The following is a 25806-nucleotide window of genomic DNA, read 5'->3' on the forward strand; positions in this document are numbered from 1 at the left end:
ACCGTTGCCACGGGGACGGGACATGAACATCCACCGGTTTTCCCCCCTCCCTACCTGGGGGGGGGGTGTTCAGAGAGAGGCTCAGAAGTCTGCAAGCGTAAGCCTTACATGGCCACCCCTGATCAATATCTTCCCATCGGGACACAATGGAAATGGGGCATAAATGTCCTTTGCATTCCCCAGACTATATAGACAGGAGCCAGACAAGGTTATTTGACGATACTGCAGATTACTTACTGGTAGTGGAAGGAAGCAAGTCTAGACTATCGAGACGAGGTGCAGCCGGGCTGCCAACCGACAGGCCACCCAGTCTGACAGAGAGGCAGAAATAATGGATGAGGCGAGGCAGAGAACAGAGAAGGGCTCCCCTGAGAGTTGACGCAACCTAGACAACACACATCTCTCTCCGATGTTCGTTTCATGTGTGTGTGTGTGTGTGTGTGTGTGTGTGTGTGTGTGTGTGTGGGAGGGAGAGGTTCAATGACAGAGAATGCTGAGGTGGAAGACCACACTTTATTACAAATAAAATATAGGACACACTCTTTGAACGAAAGGTTTCGAGAATGTTCGGGAGGGGAATGACATTGGAGTTCCTGCCACCTCCGTCACACCCACCTGATGGAATGGGCGACGGAGAGCCAAAGCATCACCACCACCCTGAAGTAGCAGCAGTCAGATGATGCGCTGTAGAGATAGTCTTTTGAGCATATCCATGACTGAAACGGCTTTAGAATTTGTCTCTGACCCCACGAGAAATAATCCCTCTGCATGGATGCAAGGTAAGTCAATAGTCACCCGAGTCCAACTTTGAGACAAAAGGACAAAACGATAACAAACAAAAAATTAAGACTTTAAAAGGTAGACTCTTCCCATGGGTTTGCTCGACTCCATTTTCTGTCTCTCTATCCCGCTCCTCCCACCCACCCTCTCCCCTCTCTCTCTCTCTTCCTACTCCTCTCCACACCCCCCTCTCTCTCTCTCTCTCTCTCTCTCTCTCTCCCTACACCTCTCCACACCCCTCTCTCGGGTTAAGAGTTTACACGTCTGGGGTCCTGTTCCTCCACGCTGGCTCGACGGCCTCTGTCTCCGAGCCTCCTGAAGAAGGACACGATCCCGGAGGCGTCCGGCCTCTCCAGGTGCCCCTCTGTCCCCGGCCTCCCGTCCCCCCCCGTCTCCGACCCGGACTTCGACCTCCGGGCCGCCCCGCGCCTCTGGAACAGGTCCCCCAGCGAGAAGCTGGGCGCCGGAGCTCCCCTGGTCTCGTCGAGGGAGTACGTCCGGAGGACGGGCGCCCAGGAGCAGGCCCTGGGAGCCGGGCAGTCGGGGAGGGATGACGAGCCCCCCTCGGAGCCTCCCTGGGGGTCCGGCGGGGCGTTGGGAAGGCTGGGGGTTTTGCTACGCCTGGGGGAGAACGGGGAGAGGTAGCAGAGAGGAGACAGGGGGCGGAGTTCCTCCTCCGACATCACCCTGCCCTTCAGCAACACGGCAGACGGGCAGGTGCTGGAGGGCCGGGAGGGGGTGACGGGTAGCGCCCAGATGCCCTCGTCGAGGTACTCTCCGTGCGAGGTGAAGGAGTGGCGGCGGCTTGGGGTGTGCTTGTTGTGGCGCTGGGGGGTGCCCCTCCGGGGGGAGGGGCCGGGGCTGAGGATGGTCCAGGGGGAGCCCAGGTTCCCCAGGCTGTTCCGGAGAGCCAGGTCCACCTCTCTCATCTCCTGGGGCCGCGGGGTGGACGGGGCGGGGGCCGGCGTGTCTGGAGGGAGGCGGGATTCTGAGTCCTGGCTGGCGAGCAGGTTGCCTCGACTGTTCTGGAAGTGAAGCACCTTCCTGGACACCTCCCTTATCCTCTGGGCCTCCTCCTTGTTCTCCCTCTCCTCCTCCTCCTCTTCTTCCTCCTCCCTCGTCCCCTCCCGCAGGCCCGGCCGGGCGCCGGGTGTTTTCCGGGCGGGCCGGCGCCGCCGGTCGGAGCTGGTCGGCGTGCGCTTCTGGTCGATGGAGGCGGCCCTCTTGTAGCTCGTCCGTAACCTCTGACCCTTGGGGGTCAGCTTCCCCTCCGCGCCCCCCGCCGCCGCCTCCTCCCCCGACGTCTCCCTCACCTCCTCCCCGACCTCCACCCCCTCCCCGTCCACGCCCGCCTCCTCCACTCTCCCCACCGCCTCCGGGGGGCTCCGGGGCTCCCTGGTCCAGCCCTGCCTCCGCCTCCGCAGCCTCCCCGTGTCGCTCTCCGTCTTGGGCGGAGCCTCCTTCCCTCCGCCGGTCCCGGCCTCCGCACGGAGGGGATGGGCGTGGGCGACGGCGTCCGTGGGGGAGGGCGCGACGGGGGACAGCGGGCCGGTCCGGCGCCTGGCCAGGCGGGAGGAGAGGAAGGTGTGGAGGACCGACTCCAGGCCCGCGGCGTCCAGGTCGGTGCGGGACGCCGAGCAGGTGGCGGTGGAGCGGCGCTTGGCCGCGCCGAGGCGTTCCCTCTTCAGACGCCTCTGCTCGGCCGCCTCGCGCTCCCGGTTCTCCTGCGGGGCGGGGGAGGGGCGGCGTCACAGATTCTCATCGAGGTATGCAGCGGATGTGGCATTTATAAATGATTAGCAAGTAGAGAGTATGAAGGGATAGGAGTTGCTGTATATGGTAGACTGCGTAGGAGAGAGCTAGAGAGAGACAGAGACAGATAGAGAGAGTGTGACAGTCAGGCTCCAGTCTCCCATGTGTGTGTGCGTGCGTGCGTGTGCCCTGCGCCGACCTGCACGGCTCTGTTGAACCTGTCGCAGAAGCAGTGGAAGATGAGGCAGCACTCCTCCAGCTGGAAGGCCCCGGGGTCCTCGCAGAAGAACTCGGCCACCGCCCGGCTGAGCGAGCGCAGCTCCATCAGGGACGCCTCCACGTCGGCCAGACGGGCCTCCGCCCGCTGACGGTGCCAAGGACACACACACACACACACACACACACACAATGATGCCGTTACACACACACAATGATGCCGTTACACACACACAATGATGCAGTTTCACACACGCACAAACGCCCCGCCATGCGGTCTCACCTACTCAACACCATGTAGCGTCAAGCACGGCACCACGCAGTTTTACACAAGCGCACACCATCATGCTGTTGTACACACACACACACACACACACACACACACACACCCCCACCCACCCACCGTTAAGTGTCACGCATACATGACACACACGCCGTCGCTTCGCCCGCGGAAACCTAACGTCCTGGGAGACGACTGGCGCTCGCACAAGACAACGTCACGCATGACGTCACACGCGCCAGCGATCGGGGGTTCCAGGACGCCTCACCATGAGGAAGGTCTCCATCTGTTGCTGAAGGTCTGGCTGTTTGTTGGCCTCCATCTTGGCTTCCTTCACCTTCTTCACCTCTCTGTGGAAGTCCGACTCCACTTCCTGTTTATGGATCCTGACCATGCATACAAAACATCGAAACAAAGATGGCACTGTCTAACGCCCTTTAACATTTCACCGGATTACCCCGAACCTTATAGTCTTTAAGCAAACATGGCCGACCTTGCAGCCATCCCAATGTGTTCCAACTGGCTGGGAAACTCCAAAAAGGCCACATCAATCTCCTGGGCTTGCTTGTAGAGGGAGGAACACGGCAAAGTTAGAGGCAGGTGATAAAAATCAGTCTACAATGAGCTACCATGGCAACGATGCTAAAGGGCTAGTTATCCAGTTTACCATGGCAACGTAGTGCATGAGGTTCATTCCAGGTTTGTTGGCCTTGGTGTCCACGAGCTTGAGGAGAGAGGTCATTCTGAAGCCAATGGCACTGCCTGCATAGCCACCCTGAAACACACACACACACACCGCTTTCAAATACTTGGGTGTCCTTGATTGTACTGTAGTGGTTAAGACCAATCACAGGATCCGTCTCTGATAGGCTAACGGTGAGGCTAAGGGGAGTGGCCCAGGGGTGCTGCGCAGGTGACAGGTGGGCGGGTACTGACAGCGTTCATGTAGTTCCCAGCCTTCAACACCAGGCGGATGATGGAGTGGAGGTCGTCACAGTCCAGCAGCTCTGGAGGGAACAGACACACAGACATGGAGAGAGAGGGGTAGAGAGAGGTAGAGACAGAGAGAGGTAGAGAGAGAGGGGTATAGAGAGAGAGAGAGAGAGAGAGAGAGGTAGAGAGAGAGGTAGAGAGAGAGAGAGGGAGGTATAGAGAGAGGTATAGAGAGCCAGAGAGGGAGAGAGAGCCAGAGAGATACAGAGAGATACGGAGAGGGGAGACAGGCAGGAGTGTATGTGTGAGAGACAGAAAGTTGGAGCAAAGGAGGAAACGCAGAAAAAAGAGGGAGAGAGAGAGAGAGAGAGAGAGAGAGAGAGAGAGAGAGAGAGAGAGAGGAACGTGCGTGTGTGTGTGTGATACCGTTGGCAGCTGTACTCAGGACAGCGATGGACTGCTTCAGCTCCTCCATGAGGGGGAAGAACTCCTCTCTGAGCATCAGTGTCCTCAGACGCTCCTCGTAGCTGCACACGAGACAGGAACCTCATCATCATCATCATCATCCTCCTCCTCCTCCTCATCCCCCACATCCACCCTGACCCGTATCAGGCCCAACATCCACCCACCATCATCATCAGTACTACCCCCCCACCACCACCACCACCACCACGGTCGTCACCATCGTCCCGCCGTATCTGCACTCACGCTGGAAGCCTGACCAGCTGCACCATGAAGTGATCCGCCTCGGGGAGCAGGGAGACGTCGCCCCTGAACGCCAGAAGCTGCTTGATCTGGAGAGACACCCAACGAGAGCATGCGATCACTACCCCCGTCTCACTGCAGTCCAGACCTGTGGCTCCATACAGACTGCTGGAGCCCACGTTGTTCCTGTTTTACTGCACCCTCTACAGGCCTGGAGGGCTAAGGTACCTTATTTGGGAGTTTGATTTGACTTCATCCATTTCGTCACTTTGAACAAGTTGTCCACCCGGACGTTGCCTTTGTTATCGGTGCACACGGCAAGGACAGTCAGAAAGGAACAACCTCTGTCTCGCTCATAAAAGTGTGACGAGAAGGTCACGGGGGCAGACGTCAAACACGCTCCGGCTCCCTCGCCTCCCCTCCAGCCTCCCTCGCCTCCCCTTCAGCCTCCCTCGCCTCCCCTTCAGCCTCCCTCGCCTCCCCTCCAGCCTCCCTCGCCTCCCCTTCAGCCTCCCTCGCCTCCCCTTCAGCCTCCCTCGCCTCCCCTTCAGCCTCCCTCGCCTCCCCTTCAGCCTCCCTCACCTCCCCTTCAGCTTCCCTCACCTCCCCTTCAGCCTCCCTCACCTCCCCTTCAGCCTCCCTCAACTCCCCTTCAGCCTCCCTCACCTCCCCTTCAGCTTCCCTCACCTCCCCTTCAGCTTCCCTCACCTCCCCTTCAGCCTCCCTCACCTCCCCTTCAGCCTCCCTCACCTCCCCTTCAGCCTCCCTCACCTCCCCTTCAGCCTCCCTCACCTCCCCTTCAGCTTCCCTCACCTCCCCTTCAGCCTCCCCTTCAGCCTCCCCTTCAGCCTCCCTCACCTCCCCTTCAGCCTCCCTCACCTCCACTTCAGCTTCCCTCACCTCCCCTTCAGCCTCCCTCACCTCCCCTTCAGCTTCCCTCACCTCCCCTTCAGCCTCCCTCACCTCCCCTTCAGCTTCCCTCACCTCCCCTTCAGCCTCCCTCACCTCCCCTACCTCCCCTTCAGCCTCCCTCACCTCCCCTTCAGCCTCCCTCACCTCCCCTTAAGCCTCCCTCACCTCCCCTTCCTCGGGCAGCAGCCTCCCTCACCTCTCCTTCCTCAGGCAGCAGCTTGCAGAGTTCCTTCAGCTTCCCCGCCCCAAAGCGGAGCCAGTTCCCCTGGCGGATATCCTCCAGCACCTCCTTGACGGGCCTGCAGGGGGAGCCAGAGACAGTCACCACACAGTCACCACAGCCAAGACACCAAGGCTCCCACAACAGACCAACCCAAAACGTAAATGGCTATGGCGTTCAGATTAAACGCACCCCGTAGGCACCCTGCGTAGTTTCAATTGCAGCGCTTTGCATTGAGCACACCAGAGCACACTGGTGCACATAGGAAATAGATTTGGTAGTCAAAATGAAAGATGAGTGAGACAATGATAAAGGATTGTGAGTGTCCCAAGCATCATACTGTATGCCTTAGGAACACCTTGGGTGAAGGGAGACGGGGAAAGCTAGGTTGAATACGTGATCCTATATTAGTCTGAAGTAAGGCAGGAGCGTTTCTCCAATATGGAGGTAGATCAGACGATGATCCTACCTCTTATTATTTGTTGTTCTGTATTTATTAATATAAAAAAAATACATGTATATTTTATCGCCAAGGCAACTGCTGCGATTAATTGGCCTTTAGATATACAAAAACAGCTGGAAGGCACACTGGCTTTGACAATACATCTGGGCTGAAGTCAAGTGTGACGAGGTCATTTGTGAGCATGTAGCGGTGAAAGTTACAGGTAAGTAGAGTGTTGCAATTTCCTCTATGACGGACTTCAGATATGGGCAGCGCTCGCTAAGGCATGACACAGTGGAAGTGTCTGGCAGTGGCTGGACATCCAGATAACTGACTGATTCAGACACGCTTGATGGAGAAGTCGTCCTGCACAGACTCGCCTCACATCCAACCCGTCAGCAGCGCATGTTTGTTTGACGTCTTTTCAAATTGACTTCCCTTTTTAACAACGCATCTCCTAAACTCTGTCTCGTGGCATAGCTCGTCCACACACCTTTTCATTTGACTTCTCTTTCTAGAAATGTCCCCTTTCCCCCTTATCAGCTGTTCCTTCTTCCGGCACCTTCTCGTCTGTGACCATGTCCTCACCTCTTAAACTGCTTCAGAAAGATCCCCACATTCATGCTCTTCTTGGAATTGAGGATTGCGACCTGAAAAAAAAGAAAAACCATTGACTTCATTTTTTTCGGCCACAACGTTTACGAAGCAGGGCTTTTACAGCCAAATGGCCTAACCCATGAGGAAGCCGATCTAAGCAATCATCATTTAAGTATTGTTAACATTTCCAGACTTCCTCATGTATTGTGCCGTTTCTATGGGAACAGCTGATGATTAGTTCCTATTCAGTGGAGGGTTTCCAAGGGAGGTGGAGCATTTAAACGTGGAAAGCTAACGAACCCACACGAAACGCAACCTAATGAATGGTCAGGTTTTGCGTTCGCTTACATCACAGCTTTGTGTTCAACAAGGAGCTCACGCACACTTTTTGTGAACGATGGAATCAGCCCTTACAATAGCCTTATCAACAACCCAATGTGTCATTCTAGGTGGGTCCCATTTAATAAGAATAGCTCTATGAATAAATAACAATATTTTATCATGTCACCGTGTTGGGTGGTTCTGAGGTATCTAGTGTTTGAAATCCCAGTTGGAACATACCTTGGGGGTTACTAGGTGTTCCACGCCTCAATTAAATAATAGATTTATGTATTTACTAAAACATAGCAAAGAGATGATGATGTGCTTTAAATAAAAACCCTTTACCTATGGATTGTGTTTTAGGAGACCCTTCCTGACAACCACGAGCCGACACACACACACACACACACACACACACACACACACACACGTCCCAGTGGGACTGCTCACCGCCTGAGGGGCCTGCAGAGAGGGGGCCCGGCCCCGGACGCTCTTCTGCAGGAAGCCGTTCTTGTGCTGGGAGGTGCGGCTGTCCGCGTGGCTGAACAGCTCCTCGATGCAGCGGGTGTCCAGCACAAAGTCCTGCTGCTTCCCCTGGCACGTGAACACGTTCCTCTTCCCCAGCGCGCTCTGGCACGGGATGGCATCCCAGTTGATGCTCCTCATCTTGGAGCGCCGCTGCACGCTCCGGGAGAAGGAGGAGGAGTCGGGCGCCGGTGGGGGGGGAGGGGGCGGGGGGGGCAGGAGCGGGGGCGGGGGAGGAGGGGGGGGGCGGCGCGGGGTCGGGCGATTCGTCCGGCGTGTGCGGGGTACAGTGGGAAGGGTCGCGGGGAGAAGGAGGAGGCGCGGGGGGCACGAGTACGGCGCTATCCATCAGCATCTTCTGGAGTCGAGACTGCAGCCGGTAACAGTGAAGAAGAAAACAACGTCTGATGAGGAATGAACTGGCACAATGATGTACGATTTAGAAAAATGCCAATGCAGGTTCTGTCAACTCCCATCTCCTCTGTTACAAATGATACTTCTGTTGTTGTGTATGGTCTAGCTAAACTTTCCCAAAAAGTAATTGGATTATTCTCACAACAATACCAACCAGTCCCCTTCCATACAGAACAGGCCCCTGTCATCACTAAAGCAAACATATTCTGGGGATTCTGGTCACCCCAACAATGGACATTAGACCAAACTGTCATGAACCAAAGTCCAATACGAAAGCTGAGAAACGCTATCTGACACATTTGCATGGTCATATCAACCGGAGCCATGAGAGAAGTACAGTTTTGTTGAAGTCAACAAAAGTCCAACAAAAATACATTAGGAGCAAAGATGCCTTTGAATATTGAGACTTTCTAAATGTATCGGGACTGAGAAATATAATCATTCTGTGTGATCTTCAGAAGAGTTCAAACGACCCACATATAAAGAAGATATAGCCTAGGGAACAAAAGAGGAATTAATTAAAACACATTTGTGGAAGTTTGACCTCTAATATTTACTAATAATAATTTACACCGTATATCTTAAGACATGTATCGACGTCGATAAAGGCCACATTATGTAATGTTCAAACAACAGCAAACAGCTATCCCCTATGGAGCTGCACGATATGAAATGCGGTTTTCCTGACTTTGATTATATTGCATAGCAATTAGCCTGGCATCGCCAGACCCATTAGCGTATTTTAAGGGGTATGTATACTTACCAAATGCTGTCCACAATCAAACAAACTGAGTTTTCTCTTCGACTTTTCAAACTGCTGACGAGCTGACACCGATACCGCTACCCTTCCTAGCACTCAAACTCACCTGAGCTGAGCGCACGCGTGCGCCTGACTATCAATTAGCCATATCGCACTCCGGGACTCAGATCCCTGATAATTTAGCAAAATCTCAAATCGATTGGAAAGAAAACAGTTGTTTGTGTCAGGTCGAATATCATAAATCATTTAATCCTGTATCGTAAAACTACAATGTGTGTTTCTGGTGTCAAATCAAAAGTAGGATGATTAATACTGCAAGAGAGAGGGAGAGAAATATGCACTGACAGATAAAGAGAGCGAGAGAAGTCAAAGGTTACGCATTAGATGGAAGAATGACAAATGCGTTAAGCCTTCCTCTCTTGGCTTGTCTGTTATGTGAGACAAAGAAATATAAAATAATGTGTGTAGAGTTTGATCTAAACACGATATGATGGGTGTATTGATGGATTCGGATATTAACATTCTTTAAAAGTAAATCTCTCCAGGTAGTGATTACTATAATATCGATCCCTAAAGGGCAGATAAGTTAAAATAATAAATTATTATTGAGCATCAAATGAGGACGTATACTTAATTCCAATACCCGTCAAGGTCTTCATACAGTCCTCAAAAGAAAAGTGACCTTCTGTGGTCAACATTAAAACTGCATGCCTTGCTCCTGATTTATCAGCTGGCAAGCCGGAGGAGAAAGTTCACTACTAAGTAGATTCATAAAAAAAAAAATACAGACAAATAATTAAGACAAAAAAAGAGACATTTTCTTGAAAACATTGAATTTTTAATATTTTGTGTTGCAATTGTCATGTAACTGGGGGTGCGGGGATCTGGTCAGAGTAGGGAACGGAGGCAAAATATCACATCGATCCATAACGCCAATTTCCTTTTTATCTTAAATATTATTACAAATATACAATCATCCATACACTACTTTACCACAGAGCAGCCTAAAATATTGATTGTACGCAAATAAAAATCGGATCAAATCTTCTTCCAACTAGCCTACAACCTAAAGACTACAGTTTACCCATTCATTAATTAGACTCCTACTGTACAAAGTAATAATTGTTTCCGCCAATGCAATCTGACAGTGTGGGCAGCTGTTTCTGTTAGAAGAGAGAAGGGACAGGTTGATGTATCACAATGTTCATATTGCTGAAGATGTTGCTAAGGGGTGTAACCAAGGGGAGGGAAGGCAGACTTCCAAAACAAGCCTGTATCTCATATCCATATATCCTAAGTTGTGAACATTACAGTTTTTAAACATTTGTGTCAGGACAGGACACCATGAAACAGAAGGACACAAGGGGACCGTGAGGAATAATTCTGTGGGTGACACATGTAGGCTATGTGAATACACAATGCACACAAAATCATTGCTAGCCATGCAACACCATGGGAGACCAGCCATGACGGGTCCACATTAGTAAATTCTTGGAGATGTTTTCTCTCCTATTGCTTCTTCTGGGAGGTCACGTACGGTTCCGGTTATTCAGCTGTGTTGACACCTCGTTGGAACGCTCCTTGTACATACGACGCGTCCATTGTTCACCCCTTTGTTCGACTCCCACAAGTCAGTGGGAAAGACCAGCTTCGGAATTCACTGTTGCGTCAGATGTAGGAAGGCTATTGTACTCGTTTACACGTGAAACACCGGTCGAGAAATGTCAGACTAGACTATTGCAGACCACAACGGAGTTTCAAATGTACCTGGTCCAGTGAGACAAGCGCGCCGTCAATAAAAGTGAGCGACCCAAAGCTTTCAAAATAAGAGTATTTCTAGGATTGCAGTCAAGGATTGCCAATATTGTTTCATCATGGTATGAACATTGTCTGCTAAATGGTGAACCAATAACTAATATCAGACAAATGCTTCTGATTTAACCGACACACAGCTCACAGAGTAGGGATGATGACTTTGCGACGATATAACATTGTAACATGCATTGCAGTCTTACTTCTCGTCATTGTCAAGTAAACCCGTACAAGAGTAGGCCACGTCCGATTAGGGCAAATAATTAATATGAATCATTAGTTTTATCACAATCCCCTATTAGATTGGTGTTACAACTCTAATGTACTTCAATTAGTAATATTAGGTAGTACATCTTTAGAGTATTAATCATAAATATTTGGTATAAAATAGTTCACTAAAGTATTTTGTGAAACATGATATCAAATTAATCTAATGATTTTAGGACCTATTGTTAACTTAGATACATTGAACACTTACAACACAAACAATTTACAACAAAGAAATATATACTATTTATATATATATTTATATATATATATCTCACCATTGAAATCTGTCCTCTACACAAAAAAGAAAATCTTGTATTCATAAGCAGTGATTCCTTCACTAAAGCACTGCCTTTGAAAATATGGGATTACCTATTCCTCTTGGGCACAGTGAACACACAATATCTATCTGATTCTCTCCCCCCCCCCCCCCCCCCCACCCCCTAAAGGCCATAGCTCTTCTCCTTCCCAGTTCCACCTCAACCCCCCCTCCATAACTGTCATCTACAGGACGGCAGCCCTCCAGGTACAGAGATGGAGAGATGGAGAGCTGGGAGCGACGTCAAGCTTTGACCCATGACCCCCTGGTGTTTGACCCTTGACCTTGCATTGGTCTGCCCAGGAACAAGTACAACTGAAGCATTACAAACAGGGATCCCAAAACACTGAAAGTTCGTCTCTACAGAATAATGCTGAAACAAAAAAAACACTCACCAAAAAGGGCAGTGTTTTGAAATGCGACTCGTTCATACATGTCAGCTCTTCACTTCCGTTTGCTGACAACCAACCAGAGCTCGTTCATGTCTAACGTCAAATCAGTGGTGTGGATAGGAGTGGTGGTGGTCTCTCTGTGACTTCCAGTGCAGCAAATAGAGTAGTGCATACACAGAGCTACACTCAGGAGAACTGCCTCTCTGTTTTACACACACACACACGCACGCACGCACACACGGTCCTCAGATATTATAGCGAGACATCAAGCAGGGTAGAGTCAGGGCGTTCATGATCACCCTTTAAGCCCAAAAAAAACGACAACAAAATAATAATACCAGAACAATTTGGGGGGGGGGGGGGGGGGGGGGGGAGTCTTGAGAGTTCGAATGATCCCTTTCAGTCCAGGTGAGACAGCCATATCAGTAGTTTCATTCCTGTGTCAATTATGATGATTTGAAGAGTTGGGGGACATTGCTGTCATTCGCTGTATCGAATATGCCTTCCCGTAGGAGGTATGGAGATGGAGTCTGCATTTATCTCGGGGCTCTGGAGGCGACCAGACTATGGTGAACTCAAAAGGTGCTGTGTCAACACGGTGGGAGGAGCTTTCCACGCTGGAACGCTGGCGGAACGTGCTGGACTTCTCTGTAGTGTTAGGGGGCCTCCCGGGCCGGTCAGAACTAAGCGATGACGATTTGTTATGGTTTACATGTGGTGTTTTGGTATCGCGGACTGGCCTGGAGTGCTGCAGGGTGGAGAAGTGTCAGGCACAAACTTTACTGAGGAGGAGGGAGAGAGAGAGAGAGAGGAGAGAGAGAGAGGGACAAGAGAAGGATGGTGGGGAAAAAAACTAAACAGAAAAAGACAGCGAAGAGGGGATCGAATCAGGAATGGAATGAGAGTTTTTTTTCTCCAAAGGACAGAATGTGTGAGGAGGAGAGAGAAAGGCAGAATGAGACAGAAAGAGAGAGAGAGAGAGAGAAAGAGATGGCAGAAGGCCTTGGCCCCGCTTGAAATCCTGCTAGTGCTTTTAGTCCATCCATCCATCCCTTCATTATTCCGTCCATCGGGTGGTCTTGGGGGGGGGGGGTCTCAGGGCTCCTCCAGCCAGGAGGGCTGCTCCGAGCCCGGGGGCTTCAGCTTGATGTTGAACTGCTTCAGGGTCTGCTCCAGTTGCTGCTGGTTCCAGCAAAGTAGGCCGAGATGGCATTGTGGAAGAGCAGCAGCTGCTTGTGCATCACCTTCACCTGGACACACACACACACACACGTAAATACTGTTAGAACTTGTAATGTGGAACTTAAAACGTAATGGGGAAAAAGAAGTGAGCAGGGGTGAAGTACGTTGGTCTGTGTGTATGTGAGCAAGTCAACGATCCAGTGTGAGAGTGTGTGAATGAGTGAGTGAGCGAGCGTGCGAGTGTGTGAATGAGTGAGTGAGCGTGTGAGAGTGTGTGAATGAGTGAGTGAGCGAGCGAGCGTGCGAGTGTGTTAGCCGCCTTACCTTGTTCTCCTCCAGGAACTTGAGCTTGATGGTGACGTCGGAGCGCAGGCGTTCGTACTTGTCCTTGTGGACCTGGTACTGCTGCTGGGCGTAGTCGATGCGGGCCATGGTGACGGCGTCCCGCGGGCCCAGGCTCAGCTCCTCCAGGTCGGCCCGGTACGCGTCAAACTCCAGCCTGGGGGACGGAGGGACGGGTGACTGCCTGCTTGTGTTTGTGTGTTGGGGGGACAAAATAACCCCTCGGAGAGATGGTCTGACAGAAACACATCTGGATTTGTGGTTCTAGGCTTTAGTCCTCTCTCTCTCCCTCTCTCTCTCTCCCTCCCTCCCTCCCTCCCTCCCTCCCTCCCTCCCTCCCTCCCTCCCTCCCTCCCTCCCTCCCTCCCTCCCTCCCTCCCTCCCTCCCTCCCTCCCTCCCTTCCTCTCCCCCCCCCCCCCCCCCCCCTCCTCACCTGGCGCTCTCCGTACATCTGATGGTCATCAGGGTGTCCTCCATGGTCTTGTTGACCAGGGTGTTGATGCTGGACACGAAGAAGTTGACGGCCCCCAGGAGGGTCTCGCCGTTCTTACACAGCAGCTTCTGGGTCTCCGCGTTGTAGCCAAACTCATCCTGAGCGCGCACGCACACACACACGCACACACACAGTTGAGATCCCAAGCAAGTGAAGGGCTCCACCCTCTCATCATCATCCCTCACCCCCCCCCCCCTAGCCAAACACATGAAAACACAAAATACCTATGTTTCATCAAACAGAAATCATCCCCCACACTACCCCTTCATCCTCCCCCCCCCCCTCCTCCGTGCTGATTGGCCGGTTACCCTCAGCTCGGGGGACTTCTGGCTGAGGTCGGCGAAGGTGTCCCCCAGTGCGTGCTGCGTCTGCACCATGCTGTAGAAGTGGTTGGTGAGTGCCCGGGCCAGCCGCAGCACGTTCTCGTACTTCCGCTTGGTGTCGCGCAGCACGTCGATCTGCGCCTCCAGCTCCAGGTCCACCGTGCGCGAGCCCCGGCCGAAACGCTCCGAGATCATCTGCTTGGTGCACTGAGGGGGGGAGGGGGGGAGAGACAGGTTGAGAGAGACAGGTTGAGAGAGACAGGTTGAAAGAGACAGGTTGAGAGAGACAGGTTGAGAGAGACAGGTTGAGAGAAACAGGTTGAGAGAGGTAGGGTCAGAGAGACAGGTTGAGAGAGACAGGTTGAGAGAGACAGGTTGAGAGAGACAGGGTCAGAGAGACAGGTTGAGAGAGACAGGTTGAGAGAGACAGGTTGAGAGAGACAGGTTCAGAGAGACAGGTTCAGAGAGACAGGTTCTAGACCGGGGGAGGGGGGTGGGGGGGGGGAGGTACCTTGTAGGTGTTGAGCCCCCACTTCTTCACAAAGTCCAGCTTCTCCACGGCGACGCCCCGGGAGGCGTCGTCCGCCATGGACGAGTTGCTGCTGCTGTGTTGCATGCTGGACCCTGGGGGAGGAGCAAGGGCGTCAGGCACGAGACACACACACACACACACACTGTGGGCTTCTAGTTATCCACCAGCCCTCTTTCTATCCTCCAGCCCCTTGGCACAAACCAACACCTGCTTTGCCATAGCCCCATGCTAGGCCTGGGTCGAGCGCTATTGGCCAACACTGTCGAATGCTTTGGGTGAGCTTGATTTGACTATCTCTGACAGGTTGGTTCAACTGGAACCCATCTGAAGGACTTAGTCCCGTAAGGGGCATCTCAAAAACACCCTCGCATTACAATCCATCCAGCGATTCATGTTGTTACCCCAGGTCTGCCACCCGCCACAATGACAAAAGTGAGTTTGAGTGAGGAAACGAGGAAGTGAATGAATGAGTGAGAAGGTGATTGAGACCCGACAGACAGATGACAGACAGGGATATCTGAGTTGGGACTGGCAGAGGGCTGGAACTGGTGTGGACCCCCCCAAACCTCATCTGAACCAATAGGGGACTGACTTTCTAACCTCTACCGGGTCCTACCTGGGTAGTCGTCTGATTGGCTGGCTATGCGGCTGGCGGCGGAGTGGCTGGGGGGAACACTAACGCGCCTGGCCTTCATACGCAGTTCTGACCAGGGACGGGGGTCAAGGGTCAGGGTCGGGTGGGGCCGAGGAGGGAGGGACAAGAGGGGAGGGTGGGGGTGGACGAGGTGCAGGATTTAGGGGTTGGGTGTTGGGGGGGGTGAGGTGTTCGAAACGGGTGGATTTTCAAGGTGTGTGCACCCAAGATCGGTCGGTTGTGGTGGGTAGTTGCCGTTGGCAACGTGTGACGTTGAACGGGGGGGGAGGGGGGGAGGGGTTTGGGCGGGGAGGCGTAGGAAGATGGAGTTATGGGAGAGTGGAGAGCGCAGAGGATATGAGGGGGGGGGGGGAGGTGAAGGCAGTTAGGGACACGGGGGGGGAGGGGGGGTCAGTGGGGGGGGGGGGGGGGGGATTGGAGGGAGGACGAGAGAATGGAGGACAGAGGAGGATGAGAAAAAGACAGGCACAGAAAATGGTTAATGACAAACCGACGGTGAACAGTGCAGAGAGAGTGACAGCGACGACGAACACAGCTGAAATGACGTCACTCATCACAGGGGGAAGTGGTGGGGCGGGAGGATAAAAAAATAAAAATAAATGGAAAAAAAAATAATCCTACACAACGCCCTCGGTTGTATCAAGTCTGACGGGCTGCTGACTGCTTTGTTTTATTTATAGCGGCGCTTTGATCGTGATTCTCCAAGAGAATCGGCCCCCCTCCCCGGAACACTTCTGACGCACGCTCGGCTCTTCCCGGAGAGAGGAGCGACGGCGGAGCGACAGAGCGCCGCGTGGCGGAGGAGAGGAGAGAAGCCGGCGCCCCGGGACGCGCACACACATGCACACACAGTGACCTGTGAAAAGGGAGAGTGACAGCGGCGGCCAGGAGTAAGAGGGAGGAGCAGGAGGAGCGTGCTGGAGACAGCGTGCCCTGTCTTGATAGAAAAGCTGCAACCCTCGACCGGACATGGGCAGTAGAGACAGCGACCCAGCTTTCCTCCAGAGAGAGAGAGAGAGAGACAGAGACAGATAGAGATACAGAGGGTTAGGGAAAGAGGGGGAGAGAGAGAGAGAGATAAAGGGTTAGGGAAAGAGAGAGGGGGAAAGAGAGAGAGATAGAGAGGGTTAGGGAAAGAGAGGGAGAGAGAGAGAGATGAGACCAGCGGAGGGTGGAATAGAGCGAGGGAGAAGTGATTAAAGACATAAACAGAGGTCAGTAAGAGTCGTTTGGAGAGCCACCTATTCCTGTATTGGGGATGGGTCTGTTAAAACCAGGGTTGTAGCGCACTGCAGGGCCTGAGAGAGAGAGAGAGAGAGACAGAGAGAGAGGGGCATTGGGTAAGCAGCAGTTAGTAATGGCATTTAACCCGAATCACAATCAAGCTGTCTGAGGCCTTTCGGTTTCACGTTGTATTGCAAATTGCAGCCCGCATCCATCGGCCCATGTTAGCGTTTTCTTCAAGTACAACAGGAATGATTCCATCTGTTCTCTAAGGATTTGTCAAGGTCTATTGTTTACCGTGAAACCGTGGAAAATAATACCCTAGCTAAGCCTGTGTACTGGAAAATGTAGCTAATCTTTCAAAAGGATTCTCTCACAGACAGTCACTCTACTCCACTCATCCCTCTCTCTCTCTCTCTCTCTCTCTCTCCATCTTTGTCAGTCCATCTTCCTCGCATCCAGGAGAGTTACAATTCCCAGAATCCTCTCTGGCAAACATACGCCACAAGAGGAAAATAAGAGAATGATTCTCGCTCTTCAAATGAAGAAAGTGGCCTGGAAACAGCTTACTAAGGGGGGGATTAGAATGCTGTGTGTGTGTGTGTGTATGTGTGAGAGAAAAGATTGGTATTTGACAAGATGGATTCTATAAATGCAAAGTCCCGGACACGAGTATGAAAAAAAAAAAAATGAAAAAAAAAAAAACCCCAACGGCTGTCATATCCGTTCACATGGGATGGCTCCTGCAGTGCCAATCTGACAACAAGACACTTCCACATTTTTATTAAAGGAAACATTTGAAAAATTGAAACAGAGACGGGATCGTAAAATACTGGCCATCCAGTGAGGGGAGGAGAGAGACAGAGACAGAGAGAGACAAACAGACAGAGAGACAAACAGACAGAGAGACAAACAGACAGAGAGAGACAGAGACAAACAGACAGAGAGACAGAGACAGAGAGAGATGGAGAGAGAGAGACTGTGCTGTGTACCTTTGATGGAGCTCGTGGGGATGATCCCCTCCGTCGTTCCGCCGTAACCCCCGGATACGATACTGGTCTCGTTCAGGTTGGGCCCAGACACCATCACCTGCTGGAGGTCCTGCAGGAGGAGAGGGAGAGAGGGAGGAAGAGCGAGATAGAGGGGCGGGAGAGGTGGAGGGAGAGGAAGAGCGAGATAGGTGTGGGAGAGGTGGAGGAGAGAGAGGAGAGGGGGGCGGGGCCAACAGGGGGTGATAAGTGGGAGCAGGGTTGAGGGAGGAGAGAGACAGACAGACAGATAGAGGGAGGGAGGGAGGAGAAAGCTAACATTGAATCATCTCCCTCTCTCTGTTAGAACACACTAACATTAAGGGGGGTTACTGTGGCGTAGCAGGGGGTCAACCACTAGGGGGCGATATAGACGTGAGGAATTATTAGTTATCACCATTACGACTGTTCACCGCCACACCAAAACGAACAATTACGCTCACCCAAATCAAAAGAGCTTTTCTAAAAACAGGTTAGTAGTGATGGATGCATGGGAACCACAAGGGAGTTTAGACAATGCAATGATGAACACGTTTTTTAACTAGATTTCACGACATCCTGGTTGCACGGAGGAGGGGTTAAGGGACTTATTAGGTCAAATAACTGCAGGCTAATTACACACACACACACGCACACGCACGCGCACCTTCGGTGTGTCTCACTCAAACACGTAAGATAAATCATCTGAAATCTATCCAAATATGTATGTACAGCGGACGACTATCAGCCAGAGGCGTCCTGCGATCACACAGAGCCCGGAACATTCCGGGGAGGGAAGGTTCCGTTTCCTCTTTCTAAACACACACACACATTAAAACATGTCTGACGCCTGCTCAGATAAGGTGCCTTCAGCACTCCTTTCATGAGGGTTCCCCAGTCCCCAGTCCCACACCCAGCAGCTGCATTTAGGCCCAGAGAAACTTCCAGAAGGTCAAATAGCGCAGAAGGACACAGGAAGCCAAAGGGGCCTGTCGGCGAAATCCATTGAAAACGCTAATACATGACAGATTATGAAATCTGGTCTTTTCTGTTGGCAATGGATTTGGCTGTCCAGGTGTGTTGGACCCAGGGGATGAGGAGTTAGGGGGTAAGAAGAACAATTTGAGGATAAGAAGCAGCATGCTCTCACACCCTATCAGGTCAACACACACACACACACAAAATCTCGTTTTCACGTTGAGAGACATCTTGCGACTTCCGTCAGGAGTTAGTTGTGGTGGGGACATAAAAAGCACATGTTTGGTGTTGTCTAACAATGGTTTGTCATTGATATGAAACCTCTGTGTATTCGGCCAGTTCAAATGAGCCACGCATGTTGTGACGCTTCAAGACTTTTAGCTCCAGTTCATATGGGCTGTTATTAACGGGCCCCTACACAGCTATTCCTATGTCCTGGTAGCATAGGTAAAGCTGTGCAGCAACATAGGCCTACACGAGGCTAGGCCTCGGTTTGGTGTATTTTAGAGCCAGATTATACCATACCATGGGTCGACAAACCATTAGGCGACAGACACGCGCACGCACACGCACGCGCACGCACACACATCGGTGGTCATCCTCACCCGGTGGGCAGTGGTCCTTCCTACCTTCTCATCTAAGCTCCACTGCAGCTTAGCAGCCTGTTCACAGATGGAGAGGGGGGGGGAGAGGGGGCGGGACGAGGACGACAAACCACAACAACAAAAAAGACAGACAGAAAGGAAAAGGAGGGAAGAAAGAAAGAATAATAAAAGGGGGAGAGAAAAAAAAGAAGAAGAAGAAGAAGAGACACGATGTACAACTGAACTAAAAAAGCACCAACTTAGACATGATGAGAAAGTAAAACCAGACCCACTGCCATGGTAACCGCAGCGGGCGCAGTGATGGGGAGGGAGGGAGGGGCGGAGGGGGGGGAGGGGCGGAGGGGGGGGAGGGGCGGAGGGGGCGGAGGGGGGGATGGATGCTCATGCTGACTAAATAAAACAACACATGGTCTCGTTTGCATGGACCCGTCCTCCATCCCATAATGTAGCAGTTGCTGTTCACCTGGTCGACCAGTTCGTTATTGACAAACGATTGCCGTACAATAGCCGTCTCAGTACAGCAGGTGGTATCACCCGACGACAGCGACACTGTCTAATGACGTAACCGTCACAAAAAGCCCATGGTGGCTAATGTCGGTGTACTGCCAAGATGACTGTCGCCGACGGTGTAACCATGCGTTGTCGACGTGGACGTCAACACACTGACGCATGTGTTACTTACCCTGCTAGCCATATAAAGACACCTCTCTCTCTCTGTCTCTTTCTCTATGTCTCTCTCTCTCTATGTCTCTCTCTCTGTCTGTGTTTGTCTCTGTCTGTCTGTCTGTGTTTGTCTCTCTCTCTCTCTGTCTCTCTCTCTCTGTCTGTCTCTCTCTCTGTCTGTGTTTTGTCTCTCTGTCTCTCTGTCTCTCTCTCTCTCTGTCTCTCTCTCTCTGTCTCTCTCTCTCTGTCTCTCTCTCTCTGTCTCTCTCTCTCTCTGTCTCTATCTCTCAACGGCTTTTCTCACTCATGCTGTTCTGACACACACACACACACACACACACACTCCTGAATCTAGGCACCACACAGGGGGCCTTTATTTAGCTCCTAGTCTCTGTGCGGGCTGCTGACAGAGCAGTTACAATACCAGCGGATAGGATTACAGCCAGTGCCCTGGCAGTCCCAACCAGACATTTACCAGGCAGGTAAAACTCGAATGCCATTCAGAAACACAGACGGCAAGACAGGAGAGGGACTCAGATCGGGAGATTTCTCGTCCGACGCCGTCGTGGGGTTTTAAGGGTTCACTCTCAGGGACAAAAGCGGGGGAACGAGAGCGAGCGGACTCGGATCAAACCCCCCCCCCCCCCCCCGAAAAAATATCGCCCCGTTGCCGTGGCAACCGCGGTTAATATTCATCGGCCTTCAACCGGTCGAACTCCTCGGCCCCTGATGACCAAAAAAAAAAAAAAAGTGAGGTAAAGCCCCCCCGCCTTCGCTAATGTCTGGCTCAGCGCGGCGACCACGCTCTTAGTAAAGATAAGGGCTTTCCACTTTACAGCACGACCTCGGCCTCGTTGCCGCTCGGCAAACAACAGCAGCTGACTGCTCCAGGTCCCACCCGGATCCACAGCAGCCTCTGTTTGCCCAGAGAGGTGTTGCCTTGGCTGGGAAAAAGAATTCCTCCCCCCCAAAAAAAACCTGTTTCAGAAAACCAACCAAAACACGAACCGTTCCGACTTCTCTAACAGCCCAGAGGTTCCATCACATTTTAAGAGCACAGTGTCCCGTTTGGCAGCTTCTTTTTTCACCTTTAAGCTGTGGTGGAATGCAGCTCGGAGAGAGCGCTCTGTTTGAGTTTCCACCTTCTAGGAGGATTTGGACCCCACCCTCTGGCTCTACCGCACACCCACGCCTTCCACAAGCAAACCCAAGGCCTCCGCTCGCAAGCTCCCGCAGCCGACCCGACGCCACGTCGCGGAAACTTCCGCCTGTTCCCATGGAGACCTGGGAACTCCAACAGGTGTCCCCTGGAGCTCGGTCACCCCGGGGACCGATGAGGCCTACGAACAGGCCTGGAAACGACACCCTGTGTGGGACTGCCGTTGGGCCCGAAGCAGGGACGATGGGTGAAATCAAGGATCGTCTACTTGCTTATGTTGGTCGTAATCAGTAGATCAACTACAGCCTAAACAACGGAAATGCAGAACACTTGCTTCTAACAGTGTGTAGATTACATTCCTTGACCCCCCCCCCTTATCCCCACCCCCACCCCTTGTCAGGCCATAATCCTGAGGATTTCTCCCCCCCTCCCCCCCACCCCAGAAGTCAAGAATACCTCACAGGAAGGTGAGGGGCAGGAGGCAAGCCTGGGTGGACGGGGATGGGGAAGGCGAGGCCGACCGTACCTGCTCGAGGCTGTCGTCCTCGGGCAGCGTGCCCGTGTCTCCGTTGCTGTTGATCGGTATCTCCATGGTGGCTGCTTTGCTCATGATGCTGTCTGCCATGCTGCACGAGCGCCCTGAGAGAGGGAGGCAGGCGGGAGGGAGGGGAGAGAGAGAGCCGGAGAGAGAGAGATAGCCAGACAGAAGCAGAGAGAGAGAGAGAGAGAGAGAGAGAGAGAGTGACAGAGAGAAGCAAAGAGAGAGAGACACAGACAGAGAGAGAGGAGAGAGAGAGAGAGAGAGAGAGAGAGAGAGAGAGAGAGAGAGAGAGAGAGAGAGAGAGAGAGAGAGACGAGAGAGAGAGAGGGGAAGGAAGAAACGGGACACAGAGATTCAGGAAGTCATTACAGTTACAGAAGGCAGGTAAGTGAGAAAGACGGGCAGAAGAAGGGAGAGAAGGACGGTTAGGAGAGGGAGCCGGGCGGTCCTGACTGTCATACGAGCGTTAGGCGAGCGGTAACGTCGGATAATGAGTCTGGACGGGGAGCAGAGGTGGCCTATCAAAGAGCGCGGCTCTCAGTCCCGATGAGCCGGCCCCCGCAGAAGTGGCCCACTCCAATCTGCAGCTCAATTACCAATACGTTTAAACCGCTGGCGGGCCGGATTCTCTATGACGGACAGTACGCTTCCCAGACCGACGCAGTTCGATCGCACACACACCGTATGCGTTTGTGAGTGCACACACACACACACAAACAGAAACCTGGTCACTGTAGGCCCTCACGTTTGCCAACGTAGGGACGGCGAGAGGGTCCGTCACCCAACAAACCTCTGGCTGGCTGTGGCAGAAAACACAGGGCAGCTAATTAATTCCCCCTCAGCAGTGCTGAGAGCGGTGTCGAGTGTCAGGAGGAGACACACACACACACACACACACACACACACACACAACAGGAACACAGGACTCTGCTCTCCTGATAATTACAGTCTGAGGACTTCAGAGAGCACGTGAGAGGCGGAGAGAGAGAGGCGGAGAGAGAGAGGCTTATCAAGACTTTCACAATGGAGGACTGGGTGTTGGTCACAGGTAAACAGACCAACAGGATCACACCTGTGCCTGTACAAATACCAGGCCACAGTAAGTGTATATACAGGTACAGAGTCTGGGTAGGCAGTTTGAAACGACACACCTTTCTATCATATGGCATGTGTGGGGTTTATATATGGGCCGAAACGAGAAATGTGGAGACTTTGCTTTATACTAAGGACGACAGCACCACCCCACCTCATCACACAAGGCTATGAGTCATTCGGTGCATAAATTCTAAGAGCACTGCACAAGAAACAATAGCTGTACACTAGTATATCCATGGTCAAAAACGACAGGCCAGTAAAATGAGGTTGAAACTCGGTCATCCTAATTTGCCTGTATTTTCTTGTCTTCAATGACAGTCTGCTAAAGTTAGGCCTCTACTGAATTTGCCTAGGCCTTGTTATGATAGAGGTTAAAGCTAGCAATCGAGAACGAGATCTGTGCTTCAACGCAAGACACGCGTACGTCAAACAGGCATACATTATTTCATGCAACGTGTGCAGATATCCTATGACAAAAGAGGCGTGGGGGTCGAGAGGGAAACATGTCAAGATGGGCTCTTTTCCTTTTAACCAAGGCCACGTCCCTATGACAACTGGCCTCAAAATGCTCTCTTTATGATGTGGCCGATAAACACCTAATCAGTCAAATGGAACTAGCAACTCTGTGGCTAAGAGGACTCTGGGAGCACAAGCCACAGTCATAAAATGTAACAATATGTAATAGCCCATAGCTGGGTTCACTCACTCTGTCTCTCTCACACACACACCAGTTTAAAGCGAACCTCCACTTGCAAGCCCTCTAAAAATAATACATTTTCCGCACATTTTTAAACATGGCAAGGAACTCGTCATTCTTGCTATGCTAGTTACTAACTAGCTATTTAGCACTTGCTCGCATGTCATACCAGCGAGAAGGGGAACAGGTGCAGGTTAACACAGGTGCATCTAGCCATCCAGCAGGTAGCGGGTGCATTTTGGAGACAGATTAGGGTAGCACTAGCTAGTTTTAAAATCGCTGGAGCTAGCTCTAACTAGCTAATTTATGGTAATGCGAGATTACATTCATTGCACTTCTCGGTACACCAAATCATTGTTTATGTCAGCCATAAGTACATGAAAGCAAATTCATGATGACGAGCTAGCTAGTTAGATATTCATTAGGAAGTGAAAAGGTCTAGCTGTCTACAAAGTAAAGGCCTGCTAATGTGTCGACTGGACTGGACTGAAACTGAGTAGGGTGAGCCAGCCGCAATAATGCCATGGATTGCCAGCCAGCGTCTTGCTACAATGCTAGTCCAGCACGGCAGCAGCTGCAAACTGCCATAGCGAGCTGCTTTGTCAGATTCAAACGTATCATTTGCTAAATGAAACTAATCTGATGTAAAGACACTTTATCATAGACATAACTAGTCACATAGTTAGCAATGCTTACCTGCTGTGTTTGAGTCCTGTTTTGGAAAAGCTATTAGCAAGCTAGCTAGCTAACATTAGCTAGAGTGCATTCCAGTTCATGTGCGGCTTCTAGACAGGACCCGACACTAATGGTCTGTCCAGGAAAATTACAACAGGCCGAAGAATCAATTAATTAAATCACCGTTATCCTTTGATAAAGATAGATACATAGGCTTATGGCATGACCAGTCGGGTCTGTTTCATCGTTTGCCGTCGGCTTCTTGGAAGCAAATCCAACCTCCTCTTTCCAGGCTAGGAATGCTTCGCGGAACTGACGACATTTCAGCACCTTTTTTTCTGGACAGCGTAAGGCGCGCGTTTCAATTGCAAGTGCACCAGCATCTTGAGCTTTTGAGCTGGACTGAACAGATCTATTCAAGATCCGGTTGTCACCAAATACAGATTAAGAAAAAATAAACATAGCCTATCGCCTAGAAGTGTGCTCTGTTAGCTACAGTATAGGATATTCGTATTCCTTCTCGTATGTCATAGGTTTTCAAATTCTACCGTTCATGGCTCTATGACACCGCTAGATGGCAGAGTTGCTTTACAAATGAATTCATCCATCTGGTGACGTGGGTGGTGTTTGAGAGAGAGAGATAGAGAGAGAGAGAGATAGAGAGAGAGAGAGATAGAGAGAGAGAGAGAGAGAGAGAGAGAGAGAGAGAGAGAGAGAGAGAGAGAGAGAGAGAGAGAGAGAGAGAGAGGCCACAGATGTAGAGGACAGACCACAGATATAGAAATATAAATCTATATCTATTGGATAGACTGCGACCTAACCTAGCCTAACCTCACTGAAAAAAATAGTCACAGACATCTACTTCCTTTCCCATTGATGGACTACTAGGAAATTCAAAACAGAAACTTTTTTGCAGGATTAGCAGTATGTCCCAGGCTGTCAATCTGAGAAAGGCAGTGTAACAATGGGGATCTATTTTAGTCCTATATCTTAGAGTAAACCGTTATGAATAAGTTTATGTGACTTCAAGTGTTATCCTTTTTCATGTTTTTCATGCATATTATTATTGTGGTTACAGATGCATAATACATGTCTTTTCTTATCATGCCAAAAGGGGAAATAAAATATGTATAAAAAATGAACTGTGTTTATGTGTGTGCAAATCAGTGGAAAGCATTAGAAAGATTGTGGTCAAAATCAGCACAAACTCATTATGGGTGGGGGTAGAGGGGGCAGGGAGTCACCTGGGTATAGTGTGACTACAATAACAAAAACCATGCTTCAACTATTTTTCTTTTCAAAACGTTAGCTTTTTTTTCAGCCAAAGGTTGAGTTGACCGCAACCGTGAGTAGCCTGTGACTTTGGTTACCCTCTCACGTTCCGCTTACGGTAATCATGATTCACCTTTAAATCAAACCAGACTCGGGAGGTTAATGAGCCAAGATGACTTGTTCAAAACAGGAAGTGCTGCGTCAGCTGGTTCCTTGTTGACACCTGAACCATATTAGAGAAGAAGGGAGTCTTCGTGGATCACACAATGTATTAAAACCAAATGCCAGATTACCACATTTGTCTTAAATTTGTTTTGCATGCTGTGTAGACTTGAATGCATGTTCTGCATGTATTTTTGTAACATGTTTTAGCATGTTGAACATGTGTCGGTTAGATTGGTAACATAACAGTATTGTATTGTATTAAACAACAACGTGAAATATCTTTAGACACTCTTGGTACAGGTAATGTGTGATGCCTCTATTTGCAAGGCACAAACAGCAATGCAACAAAGCAGCGTCTGTTTTGATTGGTCCAATGAACCTAACCCTCTGGGTTTGATTGGGTCTGGATGGAGAACGCTGAGGCAGCAGATCCAAAGGGAGGAGGATGTGTGTTTTCTGAGCGAGGCAGACAGGACAGGAAAGCGATTCAGGAAAGGACCCCTGACCCTGAGAGCTACTCACCGACCGCAGAGGATCTGCAGGATTCTCA

At 51.3% G+C, this 25806-nt stretch overlaps 2 protein-coding genes across 2 annotated transcripts; both read right to left on the reverse strand.

Annotated features, from left to right (window-relative positions):
* Positions 1 to 1028: 1028 nt before the first annotated feature.
* fhdc3 (FH2 domain containing 3) lies at positions 1029 to 12131 on the reverse strand. Its single transcript, XM_067228611.1, has 13 exons — positions 12121 to 12131; positions 11998 to 12023; positions 7609 to 7940; positions 6829 to 6890; positions 5775 to 5877; positions 4670 to 4755; positions 4388 to 4488; positions 3965 to 4035; positions 3696 to 3803; positions 3522 to 3592; positions 3297 to 3414; positions 2732 to 2896; positions 1029 to 2504 (listed from the first exon to the last, which is right to left on the reverse strand). Exons 1-13 carry the CDS (start codon positions 12129 to 12131, stop codon positions 1029 to 1031), a joined length of 2730 nt encoding a protein of 909 aa, XP_067084712.1.
* A 332-nt stretch (positions 12132 to 12463) lies between these two features.
* On the reverse strand, positions 12464 to 24059 carry arfip2b (ADP-ribosylation factor interacting protein 2b). Its single transcript, XM_067228921.1, is given in 11 exon segments — positions 12464 to 12837; positions 12840 to 12897; positions 13154 to 13328; positions 13606 to 13763; positions 13974 to 14195; positions 14500 to 14612; positions 15137 to 15223; positions 17392 to 17500; positions 19014 to 19046; positions 21338 to 21450; positions 23841 to 24059. Coding segments are annotated over 10 exon segments (1149 nt in total). The 5' UTR covers positions 21437 to 21450; positions 23841 to 24059; the 3' UTR covers positions 12464 to 12742.
* Between the last annotated feature and the right edge of the window lie 1747 nt (positions 24060 to 25806).

This window comes from Osmerus mordax, chromosome 25 (assembly GCF_038355195.1).
Source record: "Osmerus mordax isolate fOsmMor3 chromosome 25, fOsmMor3.pri, whole genome shotgun sequence".
Lineage (NCBI taxonomy): Eukaryota > Metazoa > Chordata > Actinopteri > Osmeriformes > Osmeridae > Osmerus > Osmerus mordax.